The sequence below is a fragment of the Pundamilia nyererei genome, unplaced genomic scaffold (genome assembly GCF_000239375.1).
Source record: "Pundamilia nyererei isolate P.nyererei 1_Seehausen unplaced genomic scaffold, PunNye1.0 scaffold00118, whole genome shotgun sequence".
In the NCBI taxonomy this organism is placed as follows: domain Eukaryota; kingdom Metazoa; phylum Chordata; class Actinopteri; order Cichliformes; family Cichlidae; genus Pundamilia; species Pundamilia nyererei.
In genome coordinates this window covers 1,137,343-1,160,584 of record NW_005187519.1, presented here as the reverse complement: position 1 = coordinate 1,160,584, position 23,242 = coordinate 1,137,343, and the positions used below count along the sequence as shown (strand labels likewise).

The following is a 23,242-nucleotide window of genomic DNA, read 5'->3' as shown; positions in this document are numbered from 1 at the left end:
AGCTAGCAAGGAGCGTGGAGAATTAGCCCTCTGTTGATCCTTCTCCACTGCAGATGATGACAAAAGTATTATGACTGAGCAAATCGAAGCCCTTCCTCAGCCCCAGAGCTCGACCAATAAGCCTGTGGTGGTGGACAGACCCGCTAAACGGGGCCCCGGCAGATCAAGGGCCACCACTGAGTCTAAAGTATCCCGCAAAGTACTGAGCCACCATCCACCAAGAGAGGAGATAAAGAAGAAAAAAGGTTCCAATTCTGTATTTACGCCTGAAATTTATAATCCTTGTCATCTAACCGAGGTATGCATGTCGGTATAACCTTGTCTCTCCTCTCTGCTAGTAGGCATCAGGAGGGCTGACCAGAGTAAGGTGTCAGCCCTCCAAAGTCATTCCCCGTCTCGAAAGGGTGTAGCCAAAGCGGCGGCCAGACATCCTAGGCCTGCTCTGCTTCACGGCTCTGCTAGACGCAAGGCCACAGGTGAACACTTTTCACCCGGAGTCAGTGCCGTGGATAGAGAGAGAGCAACACCCAAATAATTAAAGCATTTTTTCAAATGTAAATCAGTTTTGGATATGTGGCGTTTGATGTCTTTGCTCTCTCTCCATTGATGGCTCATTGAGGAATCAAGCAAGGTGCAGTGTAGCTGGCAAACATCATGTGCTGCTGATTTATTTTTTAAAGTTCTGTCATGTCTGGTCTGCTTTGGGTTTCTTTTTCAGTTTTATTTTTCTAAAAGCTTTAAACATGCTTTGTTTTTTCTCATTTTGTCAAACATGGAGTATTTGTTCCCGCTCTGCTTCAAATTCATGCTTTTATTTTTTCTGCTCAGTGATGATGTTATTCATTGTGACTGGTATTGAATAACTCTGGTTTAACACTTGTGTGCGTGTGTATGTCTCCTGAAAATGGCCGCATGTTTGAAGGTTGTGTGTTCTGTCAACAAGCGAAGTGAGGGTGACGTGAAATGTCGTGATACGTGTACAGAAGGTGCTTCTGTAATATGAATGTGCTCATATGTCCACTTTTTCACCTTGTATTCAGCAAATGTGCATTTGTGTGTGTCACACTGATGAACATGTTTGCTTCACAGGTGTGGAGCACCATCAGCCCCTCAGTGTGGCCCACCAGTCCAGGGAGAGGACCACTGTAAGTATAACAGTCAACGTTTATTATTTTTTGTCTTTCAATTGAAATCCTCACAAAGTTAAGGTTATTCCAAGAGTGTTTTCATCATCTCTCAGTAATATTGATCCCTAAAAGACCGCTTTCTTCTTATTGGCTACCCTTCACCTGGATTCCCGTGTGATTCCCATGTGTGCCTTTTTATTTTGGGGTTACTGCCTTCCTATAAGCTCAAATGGCTGGCTATTCTCCTCTGACCTCTAACATCAACAAGGCATCTTTACCCACTTGCTGGATATTTTCTTTTTTCAGACCATTCTCTGTAAACACTACTGATGGTTGCTTGGAAAATTAGATCGAATCAGCAACCATGCCTCATTTAGAGTCACTTAAATCACTTTTCATCCCCATTCTGATGCCCAGTTTGAGCTTCAGCAGCTTGATCATATCTACAGACCTAAATGCACTGAGTTGCTCCAATGTAATTTGCTGCTTTTGCATTAACAAACAGTTGAAAAGTTCTATCTAACAAAGTGGCTGGTGAGTGCATTTTCTGTACGACTTTAGGCCATGGCGTCTTCATATTTTCTGTTTTGTTTTTGGGCTTTCTTCTCTTTTTTTGCATGTCTGCTTTTCTCTCTCTCCATAATCATTTTGTCTTGCATGCTTGCTTCTGTCCTTGTGTCAGTCTCGACAGAGAAAATCTGTGAGTATAGACATCAAAAGTGCAAAAATCTTTTACATTTTACCATTGAAAACACACTTATGATGTGCAGCAACGAGCGACGCAGCTCATTCAAATGATTTCAGCCAAATTCTGTTTCGTGTTCCTTTCATTTCATTCCTAAAAATTATTAAATCACACAGAAATAATAATAATCCAATGTTCATGTGGTTCATTTGGCATATTTATAAAGACAACAATGTTCTTAGATATGTTCGGTTAGATCAAAACACACACGTACACAAACAGACTGTTTGTGTTTGAGCCACAAATAAACACATTGCATTTTTACTCCATCCTGTCTCAACTTTTCATTTCTCCATCTGCTTCTCATGCCTGTTTTCCATCCTGAACATCTTCCACCTACCCTGCATGCCTTTCCTCCCTGTTGTCATGGTCACGGTCAAGAGCCCCACGAGGGCGGTTGTATTAAAGATGGCAGTGCAGCGTCGGGGGTTTGATCGCGAGCCCCCCCGGCCCGGCTCTGCCTGTAGCCTTAAACGGAGCCCCCTCGTACAGGCGGAGCTCTGCGAGGCCCGTCCCTCCTCCGCGTGCTCCCGCCCATCACCTCTGTCTAAGAAATGGGTGGAGAAGGTAAAGTGAGGGTGGGGGATAAAAGCAAGGGTTGAGGGGTGGCTGTGACCAGCATGTGCATGCCTCAGCCTGCATCTCAACTCTGCTGTGTGTCTGTTAATCCAGGAGAGAGCGTACCGGAGCCCCGAGAAGAAGTCATCCCTCCCCAGGCCGGCCAAGTCTCTGACACGCCACATCCCGGCTGCTGAACAGGAGGACAACAGCACCCCCTCCAGGCCAACCTGTAAGAATCTCCACGGTCCAAAACCTTCAGATTGTTTGCTTCCCAGATTAATTGCTTCTTTACTCACCAGATTATTTGTATTATACTTTAACTCCCAACACCTTCCACTTCCCACCTGCTGTTTTACCCCTGATTTTCCCTTTTTATTCCCTTCTTCTGTAAAGCGTTCCGAACAGCGGACACCAGGTCTGGAAGAGCCCCTAGTATGGCAGGTAGAACACCTAGTAGATCCTTTTAGACCTTTCACACCATCTTCATCGACATCTGTTTATTAGTTTATACAGTTTATTTATGCTTGTTTGCTTTAATAACTATAAGATAAGGACTTATATTTTCCATAGAAGAGAGCATCATCCCTTCATCCCTGCAATAATACAGAGAAAACCCCAACGATCAGATGAACCCCTATGAGAAAGGTTTTGGCAACAGTGGGAAGGAAAACTCTCTTTTAACAGGAAGAAACCTCAGGCAGAGCTTGGCTCAGGGAGGGACAGTAATCTGCACAAAAGTTTAGGGTCACTTGATTTTGAAAGAAAAGCATATTTGTTTTTGTGTAACAAACATGAACTGGATTGGAAATGTTGCAAATGGCAACAGATATCTCTGTTTCTTTCTCAGTGGCCAGCCTTGTTTACCTCATGCAAGTTTAATGGGGCTGGATCATCAGAAAACTCTCACCCAAATGGTTAAAATGCGATGAATCTGGCCTTTTGGGTGTCCGGAAAGAGGTTTTCATTCAGCAGTGTGTACTACCCTTTTCATAAACAAGCACAATTCAGCTGTTCTGGGTATCATTTAATCAAACCACTCAACCAGCTGAAAACTTGTCAGGTCTGTGGATGCACTTGTCTTATTGCCTGGTTTTGTACCAGGATCTCCTCTTTCTCCTCCTCTGGTACAAAGCCATCTTGCCCTGTTCCGAGAAGGGTCGAAGATGTCCCCCTTTATGTGAGACTTGACTTCTCGTCCACATGCATCGAGACAGTGTCCCATATTTTGAGTGGCTCTACTGTACCAAAAAAGTAAATAGATTTTATTTTATTTATTTATTTATTTCCCCAAGAAATTCAAAGAGGGTAATCACACAGAACAGCAGCTGAAGTAATGTTTGATACAGGTGATCCTTAAGACCAGAAAAACTGCTTGTAAGAAGGTAAATTTAGTATGTCTGTGCCTTCCACAATGGACCGCTGGAACATGAGACTGATCGATTGACCTCATATGTTAGCACAACACTTTGCAGGTCTGTGCAAAAGTCTTGAGCCACCCCTCATTTCTTTATATTTTACTTCCAAGGTACCAGACTTTTTTGTAATTCTTTTAAAGTGCTCTTGAGCAATAGTCCTCCAGGCTTTCCTAAGCTCTTGGACATTAGACACACTTTTTATTTTTTCAAACGATGACATCACAATGGTGCCATAAAGATGTGCAAAACCACACACTGCATGAATGTATCCAAAAATCTCAGGTTTTTACAGCTTATAGAAGCCAATTTTAGTGCTTCAAGGTCATAGTTCAAAGGTCAGGGTGACACAAATTGGGAAAAAGCTTTAGTTTCCATTGGAAACAGGTATTTATAAAGCGTGTCTAAATAGGCTTTATCCACCCTGCAGTTATCTTATCAGAAAAGCAGGTGTGGATCACAGCAACAGGTGTGTTCCTTGTTCTCATGTAGGATAAAATCTTATTGGTTCTTCCCCGGTAACGCAGCAACAAGCCACCAGTAGCTAAATGAATTCAGCTGCCTGTGTTTGTGCTTTCAGGCTCCTGGGCAAACACTTGTGTGTGATCTTGGCTGTTTGCTTAGGTGGAAACTGAGCAGGTCTTTTTCAGTGCTGTGTTTCTCCTCCATCATCATCATCATAAGAAGCAGATGAAGGATCACTCCTTTCTATCCAATAGTTTGAAGGTTTTCTTTTCATTCCTCCTCCTTCGTCTTCTTATTACTGCCCTCTCTTCTCTTAAGGTACAGACTCGGCGCGTTCCCGATCAGTCCACAGTGGCGCCTCCACCCCGGGCTCCTCCGCCGTCACACCCGGCACGCCCCCTAACTACTCCTGCCGCACGCCCGGCTCGCGCACCCCGGGCAGCCACACGCCCAAGTCCTTCAGCGTCCTCCAGGAGAAGAAGGTGGCAGTGATCCGAACCCCACCCAAATCTCCATCCTCTGTCCAGCGGCAGCTGAAGGTCATCAATCAGCCTCTGCCTGACCTGAAGAATGTGAAGTCCAAGATCGGCTCCACCTCCAACATTAAGCATCAGCCGAAGGGCGGACAGGTAACAAGCAGCCCTGAGACACAGAGTGACTTTTGTCTTTGCAGCACACAGAAATAGAGAAAAACATCTGCAGGTAGAAAAAGCACAGATTTCCATAGATTAATGATTTCTGTCCTTATAAGTATTATGTGTGTACATAATTCTGCCACATGGGGGCAGTAAAGTACACATTTTAAAATAAAATAGGCTGCACAAGACTTTAAACTGCAAACCAATCACGATTTCACAGCTGTTTTTAACTTGAATTATTGTCAGTTCTTTGTATTATTTCCCTCAGTCAAAACATTTGACTATTTTTAAGAGATTTTTTAAATCCATCCTTTTGTCTATTATCATGACTCAGTATTACTGGATGCTCTGTGAGTATCAGAGTGTAGAAAAATCTTAAACAGCTCCTGCAAACCAGTAAAAAAAAATAGGCAGCTTTAAAAGGATGGGTTTTTATCTCCTTTTTCTCTCTAGAGATGTCATAAAATGCTCAAATAGTCTCCTCATGCTCTGCGTTTGCTCTCGCTCACTGTCTGGTGTGCCTCTAACCCACCGTCTGTGTGTCTGCCTCCCTCCGACTGTCCTCTGCCCTCTCCCTGTCCACCGTCATCTCCATCAGTCTGGATGAATCGTCATCAGCTGCATCCTTTCCCCTCTTCCTCCGTCTTCCTCCTCTTTCTTTCCCAACAATTTTCTCCCCGGTGACCTTCAGCTCTCCCAAAGTTTTTTTATTTTGTTTTTGTAACATAAAGCCTTCCTCCTAAGAACACACCGCCTCCAAGGAGCAGCCAGCCTGCAAAACCATTTGCCCCTGAGGGAGCTGCTTTCGTCACTGTGCAGGATTTTCCCTTCCAGCTCTGGGTATTAATAATTTCAAGCGTGCAGAATTACCTATGGAGGAGTCACATCAAGGTCACAGCATAAAAATATATCATCTCTCTTCCTTTTATCCACCCTTGACTTTCAGAAAAAGATGTCTTTTAGGAACCTACGAGATAAAAATTTTAGAGGATCTCAAGGTGGCCAAGCTGTTAGAATAACTGAGAGATGTTCCTTTGCAATGACGTACCTCACACATAAAATAACATATGGACTGCATGCAGATAGGAGACAGAAACCATCTCCTTGTTAATCTTTGGGGTGTAACTGATCATTTTAATGTCCCCACAGTGCTGTGTTGGTGAGGTCATTAACCCTGTGATATATGGAGGTGGAGTCGATTCACTGCCAGCTCTCCTTACTTCTTTGGGGAGAAAACTGACAGAGGGACAGAAATTTTTAATGAGGCTCGGTGACGCACGGCTTAGCGGAGCGGCACAGGAGCGCAGACAGATATATAGACCAGAAACATTAGAGGACCATTTTCTATCTTTTCATATTAGCTTCTGCTCACAGAGAAGCTTTTCTTCCACATAAAATCACTCTATTTAGACTGAAGTCTACAGGAGCTAGAATGACTCATGGGTCAGTGTTAAGTGGCTCATTCCTCTGAAAATGGTCCGGTACAAGGACTGGACTCAAAACTAAAGAAACACTTTAAGAGACCTGAAAACAGTAAATGTGGTATTTCTGTTTTCAGTATTGCGATTTTCTGAGTTTACATAATTAGTTCATGTTTTTAAAATAAACCAAACAGGGCCGTCATTGAGTTCAGTTCATTCGCTCTGTCATTGGTCGACCTTGCAGAAAGGCTGAAACCTCTGAGCTGAAACAGCCACAGAAGGAATGAGAAAGATAACCTCTAAACACAGCACATGTTGTTATACGTGGGAATAAATCAACATCAGAGCTGTCGGAAGAATCCAGGTCAGTTCAGTGGAGACTGCAGGAGGAGGCTGGTTCTCACAGCTCTCATGTGTTTTCCCTGAACCCCTTTTTCTCTTTTTCCTTTCTCTTTATTGTTTGTCTTCACCTTCTGAGTCTTTGAACTGGAGCACAGTCCCCCTTTTTATTACTTTATTTTATTTTTGCTGTGCAAGCAACACTACTGTTTGCTGGGTTTTTACTAATGCAGGGGAAAAACTACGTTTTCTTGTTTTCTATTTGCAGATTTGATCCTCATCATATTTATAACATCTTGATCTTTTTATTGAGCATCAGTCTGAGCATCTCTCAGGAAAGAAACTCAATCTTTCAGTTTTTCTTACTCACAGTGAGGCTTAACTTGACCAGTGAGATTATTTCTGCCTCCAGGTCAGCTCTGAGAATAACACAAATTTGTCCTCCGTAAAAGATTCTTGGAAGGTCATTTCTTGGGCGTGACTGCAGTCTCAGTTACAACATAAGAGTCGAGCAGTTTGTAGCACCACTGTTTGGGGTTCTTGCACCTTTTTATCCTGGTCATTATAGACTGTATATAAAAGGCCGACTCTGAAACTGAAGCCAGACTGCATTCCTTCTAATGACCAGCAGGGGGCGATTAGAAGGAAGTCAGATTGTAAAGAAACCTAGAAGACTATTGTCTATTATAAGTCTATAGTGACAAAGGGACAAAGCGAGAGACACTAAAGTGGGAATTAAACATTCGTATCACTGCTATTCTCAGAGCTGTATACACCACCACGAAGAAAAGCATTGTTAGTTCTAATGATGCACGCAAACAGACCCCGACCCCTCACTGCACACTTATCTAATGAGGCACATACAGTGTTTTCTTTTTCTTTTTTATTATTATCATAATTATCCAATTTTATTTTAGGTTCACATTTTACACGAGAAGCTGGACTTCAGTCATATTCAGCCAAAGTGTGGCTCCAAGGATAATCTGAAGCACTCGCCCAAAGGAGGCAATGTATGTACGCCTTTCTCTCTCTCTTTTTTCTCTCTTTCTCTTATTTCTCTTTCTCTTTTTTCTCAGCTGGGGCTGTCGTGGCACTCTGTCATGCTACTATTATGTGTTCACGCGTCTGTCATCTGTCCGTCTGCCAATACGTTGTTTCGGACAAGCAAAGGAGAAGGGGTTTATTTCCAAAGGTGTAGCACGCCTATGTTACTTTTTTTCAGTTAGCACTGTTTACTGTTTAGTGTATAACAGGAAAGTTAGCATAGACTGGAAACTGGGGTGGAGGTGGGTTGCAAAGCAGCTTGCAGAGCTAGCTGTTGGTAGAAGATTTGATTTTTCTTTAATTTTTAAAAATTGTGGATGTTGCACACTGGGAAGTAAACTCTTTCGTGCGCTTCACGTTTGAGACTTGGTGCTAAACAGGGCCTTGATTTCTGCATAGGCTTCAGCCCATTTCATGCAGTCTGAATTCAAGCGCACTCGAGTTAAAGTGGGCATCGACAGACTGATGTAAACCTGGGACGCCTCTACAGGATTATTTTAAGCAGGGAAGTAGGAAGGGTTTTTTTTTTATTAAGCCCCTCGACTCCACGGCTGTGTGAGAGACCCTGTGTGTTCTGTCTGTTTGGGGTTTTTTTTAAAGAAAAAAGTCAACCTGTCATCCACAGGTCATGATTCCAAGCGTTAAGCTGGACTTTAGCCACATTAAGTCTAAATGTGGCTCCCTGGACAAAATCCAGCACGCAGCAGGCGGGGGAAACGTGAGTGACTTAGCAGAAAATCATCTCATCCAAGATCTGTCGTTCTTGATAACACTTCACATGTGTGTGTGAGCCGTCCTCGTGGAGTGTGTTCGTCTTCATTAGCTGTATTTTGTGTCTCAGAAACAAAAACATTTACAATTGTATAATCTTTGTGCATTCACCTGGGCCACAACATACAGCATGTCTGCATAGTGCATATATTTCATAACATAAACCACTTCCCTCTGCAGCCTGCAAGGCTGTCAGTTTCTCTTGTTTACAATGCTCGCACTAATTCACATCACCCATGGACAATAAAGTTTAATTGAAGCACCTGCTCCCCGTAGCGTCACACAGTAGCGCCCGTGTTCTGTGTTTGTTTGATGTCTGCACCGTCACTGCTTGCGTTCATGTTAACCTCCCCTCCAGGGATCTGACATCAGCCTCTCTGTGGCTTTTCTGTGGACTGCGGTTGATTGACTCACACCGCCTTTATCTAGAGATTCATGTCATCTCACCACGTTCATTTTCTCTCTTTTTGAAACCTGTCGCTTTCATTTCATTGCATTTCATGCCTGTTATTTGTGGTTTATTCACATTCAAAGCAATTAAAGGTGAATTTGTGCAATGTGCCACTGCTCGCAGATCCAAATCCAGACCAAGAAGATCGACCTGAGCCATGTCACCGCTAAATGTGGCTCCTTTTCCAACATCCACCACAGACCAGGTACTGTACAGCCACAGCTGGCCTTTTAGAAAAACTTAGAGAATTACATTATTGTACAATGTGTTTAAGGGCCTTTTCTTAAAGGAATTCTGAGACTAGTTGTCATTACCACATCTTTAATTGTCCTTGTTGAAAGAAGTTACTCGTACTATAAACTTTTAAAAACATTGGTGATATATATTCTTCATGTATATGTCACTGTAATCCACGAAATCTCCAGTTGAGCAAAAAAATCCTTAGGCCCCCAATGGTTCTTATCTATATCTCAGACAATGACCATCATCATGTTGCCTAGCAACCACCTACCAACTACAGTTGACACAATACCACTTTTTTATGTCCGATACCGATACCAATATCATAAATTTGGATATTGGCTGATACCGATATGAATCCGATATAGTGTGTTTTTAATCAAGAAAAATGATTTTTTAATATCTTGCTGCATTTTGTATAAGTTCAAACTCAAGTTTAAAAAAAGAAAACACTAAAGCTATTCTGTTATACCTGTATGGAAAAAATACACTGCACCCAAAATATTTCCTAGTTCAGCAATACTGATGAATCTAATAAACTTAAACCTACTCCATCCTCCCTATTCTGGTATTTTAAAGAGTAAGCAACCTAACTAATAGGGTTGCAAACTCCCAGCACAAAAAAAAAAATAGGGAACCACCCCCCACCCTCCACCTCGTGATGCTTAATCGACGTAATCAACTTTAATTTGATGCAGTGTGGAAAAAACGCACAGAAATCAATTATTTTTCAAGAATAATTAAATAGATTCAGCATCTTTATTCTACAGAACTGCAGACTGCACAGATGGTATCTTCCCAAAGGAAAAAGTACTATAGCTTACTAGGATATATTAGACTTAATAGTTACTATATACAGTAATGGACTTCTATACATTTTACATCATATTAAAACTTTGGGTGTAAGATTCTGATAATTAATTATTAAAAGCTAGACATTTTAAATGAGAATAAGAAAGAAAAGTATGTCTTTGTGCCCCCTTTTCCCTGTTAATGCCCTGTCGGCCCCCCTGGCTAAACTTTGCTAGATCCGCCCCTGCACAGTCACCAGCCGACAGCTACATAGAAAAAGATCCTGGTGTAGAAAGTAATATTAAATACATTCTAACAACAGCTGATCAAGCTTAAACGTGCTGCTGTTGTTCAGCCGCTGGTTTCCTCTTTCTGGCGCAAAGTGGGCCAAAAACAAACAAGAGAGACGGAGTCACGACAGAAAAGCCGATCTGATGATCATTTAGCAGTTTCACGATTGAAGTAGCAGCAGGAGAGGGAGAGAGAGAGAATAAGAGGCAGTCACTCCATATATCGGTTGTTAAGCTTAACGCTGGAATGCTTTATAAACATTCAGAGATGAACTTACACACTTGCTTTACTTCTCTCGGGGATCACTTCCTCAGAGATGAAATGCCGGTTTGGTAGCGAGGCTGCAAATATTCAACCAGACCACGGACAGGTCTCGCATGCCATAGCCGCTCTATCACGTGATCACTGCTCCGACGTGCTATGGTTATGGGCCGAGTTATGCCATGTCGCAAGTTTTGTGAAGTGCTTTTTTGATATTTAATGGATCGGATTACATTTTTTTTATTTCTCTCCAATATCCGATCCAGTAATTTAGGTCAGTATCGGACCGATACCGATACCTAATATCGGATCGGTCCATCTCTACTACCAACGAGTTAAAATGGCCCATTTGCAGCATTTATGCACCTATGACTCCTTATAAAAGCTTCGTATCATTTTAATTTGGTGGCAAAAACATCTAATTTATATCCACAGCAGTTGAATTATGCATGCAACTTATGATGTCTAAATGCTGCTTTGCAACTATCTAACAACACACTAAAATCGCAGACCAAACAATACTCCAGCATGCATTTAACTAGTATATATGATGTATGGAAAAAAGGAAGGCAACCTACTTGTACAAAGTATGTAAGGCTCTCTTCTTAAAGGAATGCTAAGACTAGTTGCTATTAGCTGATTTTGATTTGTCCTTATGGATATAAATGATTTTTGTGCCATTTAGAGCGTAACAAATGCTGTGTTTTATAGTAAATGTTGGATCATTAAAACCTTCCAGTATTGATATATGTTCCAATTCTCTTTATGTATATCCACTGTAATCCATGAAACCTCCAGCTGAGCAAACAAACCCGGTCCCTGATTGTTCTTATCTATAGCACATCATCACATTGCCTAGCAACCTCCGACCAGCAAGCTAAAATGGCCCATTTGTAGTATGCAACTAAAACTCCTTATAAAAGCATTGTATCATTTTAATTTCAGGACTGTGCGCTCTCATATATATCCACAGGAGTTGGATTATGCATGGTATATACTAATGTCTTTGTTGCCTAACAACCACCAAGCAACAAACTAAAATCCCAAACAATGCTGTAACATTTTTAAAAAAGGGCAACCAGCAAAGTACTCCATAACTAAATTTGATGAGACATTGACAACTCGTCGAGTACATCAGATCTGGATGCTAATTTTTATTTGTGCTTTTATTTTCTTGATTTAGGAAATTTGAAGTCTTAAGAATCAAATGTTGCTGTCAATTCTGTGGGGAGTTGTAGAGAAATACCGATGGAGTTTGTTGTCCAACTGATGTAGAACAAAGCACCAGGATTAGAGTTTCTTCTATTTTGGTAGTTTTTCACTGAAACGCTACAAATGTTTGTGCAGCAAACATACTCCTCCACAAATAGCCGGTTTCTGGGCTGACTGAAGGTGGTTGGAAGGTTTTATCATGTTGCCCAATCCTATTAGGAACTTAATGTGAAGACGCTGCTTGATTCCACACAACTATCAGCTGTGCTGCTGCTCTGCTACATGTGCTGCAGGCAGCCCGGATGGAGTCAGAGCTGCTCTGCTGGACAAACTGTGACGATTTCTAAATGATCCCAAACGTCTTTTACCACATTACACAATTATAAGACCATTTAAGCCACTGTCACACAGCACGAAAGTTTAAATTTTTCTCTTTTAGCAGTTGGAGAATGCAGTTGGTCACCATCCATTTTATAATAGAGGCAGATCCACATATTGTTATTTTATATTACATGCTTGTCTTTAACTTACAGTGCAACACAGTTCAGTGGCTGTGGGTTGCACAAAAGGAGTCAGAAATTCCACGTAGATCAACATAAAGATGTCAAACTGTTTGTCTTTTTTTTTTTTAAACAAGGCCCAATAACACCAGTGAGCGAAAGTCTGTTCTTGTCAAATTAGTTTTGATTTAGTAAAAGCATATGTATTTCCTTTAATCTTAGCAATAATCTGATTAATATTTCTTAATTTCATCTGTCATCTGTCCACTTACAGCTTCAGTTTTGCCCCCATAATGTCACCATTTCAATGATATTTACAAGAAAGTGTCAAAGCAGGAAATTGAATATTGCATCCAGTCTTACATGGTACTATATAAACTGTATAAATCAGGTCAAAGCTGGCACTTGTGCCTTTTTCAGGCTGTGCAGTGTGCAGACTGAGATTTTTTTTTGCCCTGAGCATTGCCTAGGAGAAGTGATGTCCTGCAGGCGAGCGATTCCTCGTGGGTTTAACACTTCTCTTCTCCTCCTTGCTGTCCTGTTCCCAGGGGGAGGACATGTGCGTATCGACAATGTGAAGCTGGACTTCAAAGAGAAGGCCCACGCCAAGGTCAACTCTCTGGAGAACGCCAGCCACACTCCTGGAGGCGGGAACATAATGGTAAAAGGAAGCCTCTTTTTATACCAAATGTCACTGTCAGTTCACGTTAAAGAGGAAAAAGAGCGCTGACCTAAACCGTCTTCCCCTGCTCACCAGATCGAGAGCCACAAGCTGAATTTCCGGGATTCGGCCAAAGCTCGGGTGGACCACGGTGCGGAAATCATCGTCACCCACTCCCCTGGCATCGAGACGGGAGGCACCTCTCCTCGCCTGTCTTCCTCCGGCAGCATCAACCTCCTGGAGTCGCCCCAGCTCTCCACGCTGGCCCAGGATGTCACCGCTGCCCTGGCCAAGCAGGGCTTATGAGCCAGCTGCCTCTGCTTAGGAAAAATACAAATCCACACCATCACCCCTCCTTTTCCCATCGTTCCCATCACAAGCTTCCAGTGTTTAACGTAACCCCCACAGTTGTAGCTGGTTGACCATCTCATCCAATCAACGATCCCTCCGGCCCTTCCAAGCGGGATTTAAAAAAACTGAATTCTTCATAAATCTTCATCGACACTCCCCGTCTGTCGGTCTGCTTTTTATCCTCTCATTCACTCAAACGTGGACTTTTCTGTTTTAGATAAGCTGAATGCCAAGGTTCAAGTGGTTCAAGAAGGTGGTTTTACGATTGTACAGGATTTTTCTTTGGTCCTTTTTCTGTTCATCTTTACTTCTTTTTCTTTGGTGCGTTGAAAAACACCAACACATTCCCACTCGCACGGGGCTAAAAATTTCAAGTTGGACTGACGTCCATTCAGAATTTAGACGGTACTGAATGCAAGATATAGCTACTAGACAGTAGGTGCTAGTCTTAAAGATAAGCGAGAGACTTAACTGACCTGCAAAAGAATGGCTGATGAGCATGTCTGCAAAAAAACAACATAAAAAAGAAAAGTGTGTGACATGAACTTTTCTTTGTTGCGTTTGTTGGATTTCCTGAATTGTGCTGAATTGTTGGACAAACTTGTGTTCTCTTGTTTTCTTTTTATATATAAATATATAAAAAAAATATATGTCACTGTAGTTGGAAGTATTTACAGTTTTGTACGTTCCCTGTGGCTGCTCTGGCTTATTAGCATTTAAATGTGGATAACCATTGCAGCTCTGTTGAGTCGGGCGCTAAAAGGCTAGCTTTCCAATAGATTTTTGTGTTTTAGTTTCTTCTCTCGTCAGCCGTCGGGCTGCGCCGCCCCTTCCACCCTCTCTTCTTTTTATTTTCTGGTTTTACATTAGCGCTGTGGTTTTTATTAGGCTACAACAATGCTGTTATGCTGGCATGGCAAATAAATGATAAATAAATTAGATCTATTTGGAGCGATCTTCGACTTTTCTGTGTGGGTGTAAAATGGCCCGGGTGCATTCTAGCACACGGGCCCCTGTGACCTTGCTCCTTTTGCAAAGACTGGGTTGTGTAGTGTATTTGAGTGGGTAAAAGCCCCGAATTTTGTTTTAAAAAGTGTTAAGTGTGAAGCTTTATATGAAAACATTCCATTTGAAAGAAGTTTTTGAACGTTTGCAGAGATAAAGAAGGTAAAGAATGGGAATAATACCCCACAAACCTGCAGCTTTTAGAAGTTTTTTTTTAAAAAAAAGAATAAAAAAATGTTCTAGCATATTCTCTGCTCACCATTATGAGACTCCCCCCCTCCCCACCTCCCCTCCTGATGTCACCTACCCTTCCAGTGTTTTTCTGTGCTTCCTATATCCCTCCCCCTCTTTGCCTGTGTAAGTGTATTTAAAAAAAAAAGATTTAAAAAAATTGTAGATGTGTGCACACTTTCCGGTGTTTGAGACGTACTGATGACAAAATGCTCCTACAGGATGATGGCAACAACAAAAATAAAGAAATAAAAGAAATAAAAAACTGGTTCATTCTAGTCTTGTGGATCAATTCTTTGAAAATACTCGTCTTTTTGTGAAAAACACGTCAACCTGCATGTGTGGCGTGCCTGTTTGGTTATCATCAGCACGTGTTTTGAAGGCTAAATAAAAATGTCATTATTATTCATTAAACAAGAGGCATTGCTGGCTTTACTGTAGTCATTTGAAGTTTGTATATTTGACAGACAAACGCTTTAAAACCTGTTATAATTTTCTATAGTTCTGCATAAAGTTGGTAATGGCGGGTAAAACATAAGGCATGGGGGCCAGAATCGACCCGACAAACATCGGCCCTGTGGACAGCTTTGGGAAATGTGAAGGAGAGGATAAACTTTGGGATTTTGACTGTATTTTCACAGATTTTGTAGCTTTTCTTTCTGTTTAAACGCCTCCACAGTTGTTCATACTGTGCCAAAGAACAACAAAGTAATTAAGTGATAGATAAACAATTAAATAACAGCAACCTTTCCCTTTTCTCATTACTACACACTTTTTTTTTACTTAATGAGTTTGTTAGTTTGGCAAAACAGTGATTTAAAAACAGACATTTTTCGTGAATAACAAAAACATTCAGTTTTATTATTACATGAATTTTTTCTGTAATTTTAAACATTAATATGTTTTAGTTTATGCTCAACGAAGCGCGATGACATATTTCTTTAGCTTACCAGAGAAGCATTTCTTTTCTGGGCTCTAATGAAAGTTATAGTGGGACAAATGCAATTTTTGCAGACTTGCTTCTGTACACCACTGCAGCTTTTAATTCAAGAGGGTTAACAAAAATGTATGTATGAGTTAAGAATTACAGTCATTTTTGTGCACTATCCCATTTGCAGAAGCTCTAAATCAATTAGACAATTGACTGACAGGCAGTCTGATGGCCAGATTAGGCCTGTTCCCTTCTTCCATGACAAATGAAGCAGATAAAATATCTGAAGTTGATTCCAGTCCAATTTCATAGCTTCTTACTTAAATGTTAGGGTCAAAGAAATGTCAGCGCATGTGACAGAGGCCATCATTAGAGCTGAAAAGACCTATCAGATATATAGCAAAAAAAGTAGGAGTGGACAAATCAGCTTCTTCTTTAGAGGAAGGAATGTTCTAGCACACAAAGACAATAAAGTGGATGTTAAAATAAATTAAATGAGCTTCACAACATTTCTCAAGAGAGAGACTAAGAGATGCCTTCAACAGCATGCACACCACTGGTTTCACACATGGATAACAAACATGTAAACAAGCCGAACAGTTATGGAAACAAATTCTTGAGACAGATTAAACCAAGATGAACTTGTAGCAGAACAATGAGTAGAGCAAATTTTGAAGAAGGATAGAAACAACCCATGATCTGAAGAATATCACATCATCCATCAAACATGGTGGAGGTCATGGTATGTTACGGGCAGAGATTAACGCTGTAATCCAATTACTTTTTTCAAGTAACAAGTAAAGTAAGGGATTACTATTGCAAAAAAAGGTAATTAGATTACTGTTACTTTCCCCTAAGGGAGTGCAGCGTTTGTGGCAACAGCTGTGTGCAGATCAACAATGGATAATATATCTAGTGCGGAGAGAGTACGAGCTGCAGTGTTTAAAGCGTGGAAGTACTGACCTTACTTTGAGTCTGATTCCATAAAAAGTGACAAAAACATTAGTGTCCGCTGTTCACTGCGTGGGAAGAAAACGTCTTTTTACAGCGAAAAAAACCCTTAACTTCTGAGCAAGCACTGAGTGCACTACGACATAATGGGAAATTCACAGAGACACTCGCGGATTCTTCCACTGACCGCCGCGGCACACCTGCACCAGGGCAAACCTCCGCCTGCTATACAGGTGAAAGTAGAGCAACAGGATCGCTGAGTCTTTAATTTTATTTTATTTTCTGCTGTGTTTCACTTGCATTTATTTGAAAGACTGAGTGTAAACACAAAAAATATTTTATTTTATGTGCTGGAATGTGCAGAAAATAGGTTTAAATGTTAAACAAATTTCTTCCAGTCAGAGAATGTTGCATATAATTAAATTTTTGCTTGATGCATAAAGTTAAAAGATTAAAACTAGTAAAACGAGTTTTAAAGAGACTTTTCCATTTGATTACATTTTGTAGAGAAAGTAGAATTGGGCTGAAAGATCTTTCGCTTTATCACCTGTTCAGGTTGTAAATCATGTTTTTAAAAAGTAATTAAATAACTAAGTAATTAATTACTTTTGGAAATAAGTAATCAGTAAAGTAACACGATTATTTTGGGGGGGAAGTAATCAGTAAGTAACTTGACCAACACTGGTTATGGGTATGTATGACTGCCAGTGGAACTACTGTAGATCACTGGTGTTTACTGGTGATGTCTCTGCTGACAGAAGGAGCAGGATGAATTGTGAAGTGTGTTGGGCTATCCTCTGCTCAGATTAGCCGAATGCTGCACAACTGATTGACCCAAAGCATCCTGTTTGAGTAACCCAAGAGTTTCTGCAAAGATAGAGATTTTTTTAGTGGCCAAGTCAGTCACCTGAGGACTTAATATAAAAATGGCTGTGATTCCTGAACAGTTAAAAAAATATATATATTTGCTAAACCCCTTGAACAAAACCAGGACCAAATCAGTGTCTTTCTCCTGCAAATTATAAACTTCAATACCTAGATGGTGACTAAACTCCAGTTTTCAGAGTAGCATGACCCAGACAGCCCTTCTTGCTGTTGCTAAGCGAGAAGAGGTGCTTATCTTGAATAACTGCTATTAAATAGCGCAATTTATTTAAACGTGGATGGCTGTTCCTGACCACCAACCTAACAGGATTGGCTGGTGGTCACCTTGGCCAATTAGATAAATGCTTCTGAGGAATGTGCAGGGAGGGTCATCCCATAGTAAGAGGTCTCACTTACGCCACTCTGAGAACTGAGGTTACGCAAGTAACCTAAAGTTTTCCTTCCCTACATGGTTATTGTTCCTTTAATTGATCCTTTTCTGTCTTTTGTAAAGTTTGTAAACCCTGCTGGGTTTTAATGTTCATGGTTTTAGTGTTTGCAGCGTGAGGCACTGTTCAGATGCTGTGACTGTCCATCTGCTGAGAACAGTTCTGGTCGTTCTTTTTCTTCTTTTACAAGGAAACACCGCATTCAAACAGCACTGCCATGTTAAAACACGGTGCATTGTTCTGGATTTCGTCAACATGTTAGATCCCTGTTCCATGGCCTTATGAGGATATTATTGCGCGGCATGGCCTCTTTAAACAGTGCGAATGTTTCGGGAAGTGACACCTGATTTGATTTTGCTGTGTTTTTATGACTCACAGCTTGGGCTATTATTAAACAACCTGTTGATATTTAAAGGGGTGGATGCACCACGCGGATGCAGCGGTTTCAGTCGCTCCATGTGTTGATTGCGGGGAATCAGAGGAGGAGGAAAAGGCAGAGGGGGAGAACATCTGGCCCAGCTGCACACTGCGTCTTTAAAGCCCCGCTGCTGCTGCTGCTGCTGCTGATAAATTAGCTCTCCGATCAGCTGTCGCTGTCCAGGGAGGGAGGTGCTGATTTCGGAGCGCTCCTTCTTCCTCTCTCCTCCTCCTCCTCCTCCTCTCTCTCTCTATCTCTCCTTTGCCGCCGACCGACCGATCGACACTTGCAGCCATTTTACGCAGGACTAACCCAATCATGTCGTGAAGAGGGAGGGAAAAGCTCGCTGGTCACCTGGGCAGAGCCAGCAGCCGCGCGTCCCGGTGATCGCACACAGGCAGGCGGCCGCGCAGGGTCCGGCCAAAATGGTGAAGAGGAAAAGCCTGGATGAAAACGAACCGGAGTGCGGGAAGGGAATACCGTTCCCGATCCAGACCTTCCTGTGGAGGCAGACCAGGTTGGTGACATTGATAACAGGTGTTTGCCGTTGGTGAAAACGAGGCAGGGCTGACGGGGGTTTGTCACCGCGTCACACGTCAACATTATTTGATGAAGTGACTGAGAAACCCCGCCAGTGAGTGTCTGCTCACTGATTTGTGTTAAATGGAGGAAGATGGGGCTGTGGGTGCAGATTGTATGATGTCACACCTGTAAAAAAAAGTGGGCCACATAGACAAAATGGGGTGATTTACTAGCCTATAACCTACATTTGTCCTTTTTTTAATCTCTCACAAGCACTCTGTTGATGTCTTTCAGTGCTTTTCTGCGGCCAAAGTTGGGAAAACAGTATGAGGCATCCTGTGTGGTAAGTCATTTCATAATACCATGTGCACGATGAGGGGAAATAATCGCTTCCCTTCCCAGTAATCTGTTTTTATCTTAATGCACCTGCAAATCAAGTGAGCTCTTGATTTTGCATTTAGCAAATTAGTTTTGCCCCCGTGCTTCCTCCCATTACCCTCGAGCTAGACTCATATCCATAATGACGCTTCTCCAGATCCCTTTGGATCCAAACAGAGCTTCCACTGTCTCTCCCACAGGCTTTTGCTCGCTCGGGGCCATGTGGGACATTTAGATAGTCAAAGAAAGAGGCTTAAGTTGCCCGCCTGATGTCTCTCTTCTCCTCTTTTTTCTCTCTCCTTTGGCTGCCTCCCCAGTCCTTTGAGCGAGTGCTGGTGGAGAACAAGCTCCACGGGCTGTCGCCGGCCCTGTCAGAGGCCATCCAGAGCATCTCCCGCTGGGAGCTGGTCCAGGCGGCGCTGCCTCACGTACTCCACTGCACCTCCATCCTGCTGTCTAACAGGAACAAGCTTGGTGAGGATGCTTTAGTCCAATCGAGCTGACAGCTTCATACAGGTCATACCCAATCGCCAAAACACAAATCTGATGCTCCTTTCAGCTTCTTTCAGAGATCATCGCTTAAAAGGACAGAAAGGCAAATGATAGAATTAATATTTATGAGATTAAAATGGCCTGCACACAACAGGAGAGAAAAGCATCAAATCCTTCCATGTGACTTCCATGTGTCAGACATGAAACATGAATGAGCCACTGTTTGCATTATTATTGAGCAGGATTTGACACTTTCTTTAAGTAGGAGGTGGCAGGCTTTGAACTAAGCTGTTAAACGCCTTCAAGTGAAAATCACTGTTGCCACACAGTAAGAGGGTCCTTCATTCAATCCAGGTCAGATCCCTCCTGTTGTGCGGCTTGTTGTCCTTGAGGGTTTCTCCTTTGGGAGCTCAGGTTTCATGCAAGAACATGCTAGATTGGTTCTCCTGTCACTCCACCTTTGACCAAAGCACTGGCTAAGTCCCTGTCAATGCTCTCGCTGCAGTATTTTGGATCAACTGAAGGCTTTTCAGAGAGTTTTTAGGACAGCTTGATAATAAGGGATTACTGTATTCCAGTCTAGAAGTAATGAAATGCATGAACTAGTTTTTTAGCATCACTCTGAGAAAGGGCATTTCTAATTGTAGAGAAATTGCACAAATAGAAGAAAGCAGTCCAATGTATTTGTTTAATATGTGAAGTTAAGGACGTATCCTGGTCAAAAAGGACTCAAAGATTCCTCGCTGTGTTATTGGAGGCCTAAGTAGTGCCATCTGGAGTAAGCATCTGGTTAGATATCATATTTCTTAGATTATTAGGGTTGAGGACAATAACCTCAGTTTAAATTTAGAAGCAGGAAATTACAGGTCACCATCAAATATGACCAGTTTGTAGGCATGCAAGATTTTTTGGTAGTGGAAGCTTTCTGGTTTCTCTCTGGAGTCCACTTGCAGGTGACTTTTGGCAGGCCAGCCATGTTTAAGCAGATAAAAAAGTGTCTGTGTGTTTAGTATTTGTCTTTCGGTTACATCACAGGTCACCAGGACAAGTTGGGTGTGGCGGAGACCAAGCTGCTCCACACGCTGCACTGGATGCTGCTGGAGGCCCCACAGGAGTGCAACCACGAGCCCAGCCTGAGCCACGGCTGGTCCAGGGGCAGCAGCAGTAGCGCCTTCCTCCAGCCTGTGGGGAACCAGGGTTCCTCCCCGGGAGCTCCTAGCTCCTGCTCCAGCTCGGGCCTGGGCGGGTTAGGACAACAGCACAGCGGCTCCCTGCTGGAGGAGGATGAGCATACTCGCACCAAACTATTCCAAAAGAGCATGGCAACAGTAGAGCTGTTTGTGTTCCTGTTTGCACCGCTTGTTCATCGGATAAAGGTCTGTAACTGCGGATGCAAATGTGTACGGCCTTGAAATTGATTTTTGTAACAGAGAGCCAGGATGGCACAGGCATTGTTGTGTTAATCTGTGGCGTTAGACTATTTATAATTTTGAGAATTTTGTGATTAATTTCAGCAACCCCTGTGTTGCTTAATTTAGTACTTGCAGTCAGCATCACCCTGTGCCTATTGATCTGTGTGTGCACACAGATGAAAGGGTCAGCTTATATTACTCCTGGGAGTGCACTGTTTCCCAGCTGTGCAGGGAATTACTGTCTTGTCTTGTTAGCATGTTGTAATGGAGGTTTAAGAATCTTAACAACACAAAACATTTAACCAAGACAGAATAATTGTTTCTGGTGTTTACAGGCTGTTTTGAGGAAAGAAATGTGTAAATATGTTGCCTTTTTCCAGGAGTCAGACTTGACCTTCAGACTGGCTAGTGGTCTGGTAATATGGCAGCCAATGTGGGAGCACCGCCTGCCTGACATCCCTGCTTTTACTGCCCTCATCAAACCTGTCAGAAACATTGTTACAGGTGAAGAAATTCCCACTTTTTAAAGAAATTCCTACTATCTTTGAGAAATCGCCGCTATCTTTAAGGGCTATATATATAATATATAGAGTCTATAAAGTGGTTCTTAATCGTATTCCTAATATATAACCCATGCATCTGTGTCAGATATTCCTCCTTAACATCTTTCATGTTTAAGATGTTCAGCTGAACTAATTTTAACCTAAATCTGGGATACTTTTAGTTTACCGTGTCCCAATTATAGTTAGTTAACCATAAATAAGCTTATAATTTCAACCTTTTATCTACTGCCCTAAGCTAATACTCTATTTAACAGCAATTTAATATATACAATTATGTTTGCTGGTGTTATATTTTTGTAGTTGGCTAATTTAAACAATTTTTTTCTAATTAAAGTTTTTTATTATTTTAAACAATTAAGAAAACCATAACATAATAACCCAAAACAACAAAAAACACACTCAGTGAAGAAAACAAATAAATACATAAATAAATTAAATAAATAAATAAACTGTTGCACACACAGTTAATTCTTAATTGAAGAAAGAAAGAAAGAAGAAAGAATTAATTTAAACTATTTAAATGTTTGTTTGTTTTTTTGCTATTTAAAACTGTTAATACACAAAGTTAGCTAACAGTTTTCTTCCAGCAATATAGCAGCTAAATCACTGGTGTTCATTTCATAGCTTTAGCTAGCTGCTGTAATACAGCTTTTTATCTGTTACATTAGGCTAACAGTGTTATTTGCACAGTCACCTAACAATTTCATCTCTTTAGTTATGTATACTTTTATATTTCAACTGTTAATCTAAACAGTTAGCTAACAGCTTTGGCAATTTGGTCATTCGTACCTTTTCGCTATTTCAACTGCTAATACACCAAGTTAGCTAACAGTTTTGACTAGTCATCCAGCATTTCAATCACAATAAGATGGAGTCAATCTGCTGTCAGTTTGTGATTGACGGGGTTAAGCTTGGTAGTTACATGCATTTTGTTTGTGATTAACTGTGATAAATCTGTAAAAATTGCAAATCCTTTGCAATCTACATACAAAGAAATTCACACTAACAAATTCCATGAGGAACCTCACAGATTTACTGCTCTACTATCAAAGTAATGTAACAATGCCGCCCCAAAAAATCTTTACAAAAAACAAATAGAGTGTCACAGACGAGTTACGGTTATTGGCGCACACTGACTTAGATTGATTATATTGTGTTTGCAATCCTTCTGCATTTATAAATTAGGCGGCAATAATTGCAATCGAACGGCAAAAACCTTCAATGCAATCACCAGCCAACCACACCATCCTATTTTTGGTGTGAAAGAACCACAATCCATAACGTTAGCTAACATATTTAGTCATAGGACACTCAGTTCTATAAATAGTGAAACGAATCATTCCAGGTGTCTGCTGCCTACTGCAGAAGAACCCTCTGGGGTACTTGTACCCCTGGTTGGGAATTAGTGTGTTAAGAGATAATCTATTTTTATTGGCTCAGAATTAACACATGTATACTGTTATGCCTGTCTAAACAGCAAAGAGGAACTCCCCAGTCAACAACCAGTGCAGCCCCTGTGGATCAGGCAACCCGGGTCCCACGGTGAGCTAACGTTTTCAGCCCATATCTTGTCAGATTCTGCTTCCCATGTTGATTGAATGTGCTCGGGCAAGAGTCTGAGGCTTCTTCCCCTCCCCTTTTCCAATGTTCCCCCTGGGGCTGGCTGTTAATATTCATTAGCACGGTGAGCCGGGGTCATGACAGAAACCACACTCCAACCTCAGAGCCTTTAATTATCAGGAAC

At 41.7% G+C, this 23,242-nt stretch overlaps 2 protein-coding genes across 7 annotated transcripts in view; both read left to right on the top strand.

The window, feature by feature from the left end:
• LOC102215280 (microtubule-associated protein 2) overlaps positions 1 to 14,949 on the top strand; it is an 83,897-nt gene extending 68,948 nt beyond the window's left edge. Inside the window, exons 7-16 of the mRNA XM_005742247.1 lie at positions 54 to 245; positions 339 to 476; positions 1,090 to 1,145; positions 1,810 to 1,827; positions 2,254 to 2,439; positions 2,545 to 2,662; positions 4,629 to 4,939; positions 9,098 to 9,179; positions 12,819 to 12,931; positions 13,028 to 14,949. Of these exons, the coding sequence (XP_005742304.1) occupies positions 54 to 245; positions 339 to 476; positions 1,090 to 1,145; positions 1,810 to 1,827; positions 2,254 to 2,439; positions 2,545 to 2,662; positions 4,629 to 4,939; positions 9,098 to 9,179; positions 12,819 to 12,931; positions 13,028 to 13,237 (1,424 nt within the window). The 3' untranslated portion in view covers positions 13,238 to 14,949. The remainder of the gene's footprint in view (positions 1 to 53; positions 246 to 338; positions 477 to 1,089; positions 1,146 to 1,809; positions 1,828 to 2,253; positions 2,440 to 2,544; positions 2,663 to 4,628; positions 4,940 to 9,097; positions 9,180 to 12,818; positions 12,932 to 13,027) is intronic.
• Positions 14,950 to 18,127: 3,178 nt separating this feature from the next.
• unc80 (unc-80 homolog (C. elegans)) overlaps positions 18,128 to 23,242 on the top strand; it is a 64,448-nt gene continuing 59,333 nt past the window's right edge. For all 6 annotated transcript variants that reach the window (XM_013913171.1, XM_013913169.1, XM_013913170.1 and 3 more), the window contains exons 1-6: positions 18,128 to 18,648; positions 18,948 to 18,996; positions 19,349 to 19,505; positions 20,559 to 20,899; positions 21,316 to 21,439; positions 22,976 to 23,040. In XM_013913171.1, the coding sequence (XP_013768625.1) occupies positions 18,557 to 18,648; positions 18,948 to 18,996; positions 19,349 to 19,505; positions 20,559 to 20,899; positions 21,316 to 21,439; positions 22,976 to 23,040 (828 nt within the window). In that variant the 5' untranslated portion in view covers positions 18,128 to 18,556. The remainder of the gene's footprint in view (positions 18,649 to 18,947; positions 18,997 to 19,348; positions 19,506 to 20,558; positions 20,900 to 21,315; positions 21,440 to 22,975; positions 23,041 to 23,242) is intronic.